Here is a 1,503-nt window from a genome sequence, read left to right as displayed (position 1 = left end):
GGGGGGGGCAGAGGGAAACAAGTCGATGCCAAAGTTATTCTGGAACCAGACGAATTATTCATATCCATAAAGTAATAGAATTTAAGATGGTAAGAGTAACACTTTCAATAGAAAAATGCAGGTAAGCAACACGTTGGCTAAAGAGTAAATTTTGTTTTGTTTGATTAGTAAGACCAACCATTTGAGTTTTCTGTAGAGGTTTCAAGAGTAAGACATTTCAGCACTGTACTTATCTTCTATAATTACTTAGCCCAATGGAAGATCCATATTTTGAACAATAAGCTATATGACAATTCAACTTGAAGTCACTTTGAATTTTTGATCTTCAATTTCCTGTTATGCAGCCAGTTGAAATGAGTATAAAAATTCTGAAAAGGTTAAAGAAACACAAATTCTGTTAGTATTTTATGGTAAAACAGGTTCTTGTACAACTCCTCTGATGACTGTGGTCCCACTACAGAATCATCATGGAAAAATTCACTTAGCTGAGGAACTTTCATACACATACAAAAATTTATCTGTGTTCTTTTATATATTTTTTCCACTCATTACTTCAATTCTGTGACCTAAGTTTATCATAACAATCTAAAAGTAAGGAAACAAGCAGTTCCGTGTAGCATCAAAGGTGCAAAGAACTATAAGTGAGGTAAAAGGCATGATTATACCTGCAGTCTTCAACACAGGAACATCTCAAGCACTTATTAACACTAGTCAGAGATGCAGTTTCTTTCAACCTTCCAACAATTCACCTAATTTTGTCTACTATATATCAACAAATTATATTAATCTTTCTAATTTCTCCAGCTTAGGAAAAAACAATATATACTTGAAATCATACATTCAACAATTAACACTGGACTATACAACAAACTAAGTCATAATATGGGTGTATGAGCAATGGGATCCAAACTTTTCATTCATATGTAATACTTTGCATGAAACTAGTTCAAAGGATTTAAATACCATCATATAATATGGCACCAAAGACAATAAAGTGTTAAATCTAAATAATTATAAATATTTTACGGAAAATACTGCATGCATTATAAACATCTAAGTATTGCACATTATCAATGCATCCCTGTAATGACACAAATCATGAACTACAGATCTGGTATTTTTTCTCAGATTTTTTTCTTTTCTTTTCTCTTTTTGTTGCCTACATCGGTGTTTCTTTTTGTCCTTTTTTATCTCTTTTCTGTTCTCTCATCTCTCCTACTTCCCTATTACATTAATTTGTTTCATATCACATCATCACTCACTTCATTTGTTATGTGAACTTTTATTTTCAACCTTATCTCTGACAGTTAATATGATTTGTTAGATTCAGTCTAAATCTCTCTTTCTTATAGGGAAGCTTACAAAATATATAACAGAATATTCTGTAACAATATACAATAAATTGCTGTGATACAAGTACCTGGTATATTTGATGCCACTGTAACACTTACATTACAACCTTTCAGAATATTCACTATTTGTGGCAAAACTGAGAGTCCCTAA

At 31.6% G+C, this 1,503-nt stretch overlaps 1 protein-coding gene across 1 annotated transcript in view; it reads left to right on the top strand.

Annotated features, from left to right (window-relative positions):
* LOC119591756 (serine/threonine-protein phosphatase 6 regulatory ankyrin repeat subunit A-like) overlaps positions 1-489 on the top strand; it is a 4,370-nt gene extending 3,881 nt beyond the window's left edge. The window contains exons 3-4 of the mRNA XM_037940502.1: positions 197-207; positions 420-489. Of these exons, the coding sequence (XP_037796430.1) occupies positions 197-207; positions 420-489 (81 nt within the window). The remainder of the gene's footprint in view (positions 1-196; positions 208-419) is intronic.
* The last annotated feature ends 1,014 nt before the right edge of the window (positions 490-1,503 follow it).

The sequence above is a fragment of the Penaeus monodon genome, chromosome 29 (assembly GCF_015228065.2).
Source record: "Penaeus monodon isolate SGIC_2016 chromosome 29, NSTDA_Pmon_1, whole genome shotgun sequence".
Classification (NCBI taxonomy): domain Eukaryota; kingdom Metazoa; phylum Arthropoda; class Malacostraca; order Decapoda; family Penaeidae; genus Penaeus; species Penaeus monodon.
The sequence above is the reverse complement of the archived record's forward strand: the minus strand, read 5'-3'. Positions and strand labels throughout refer to the sequence as shown.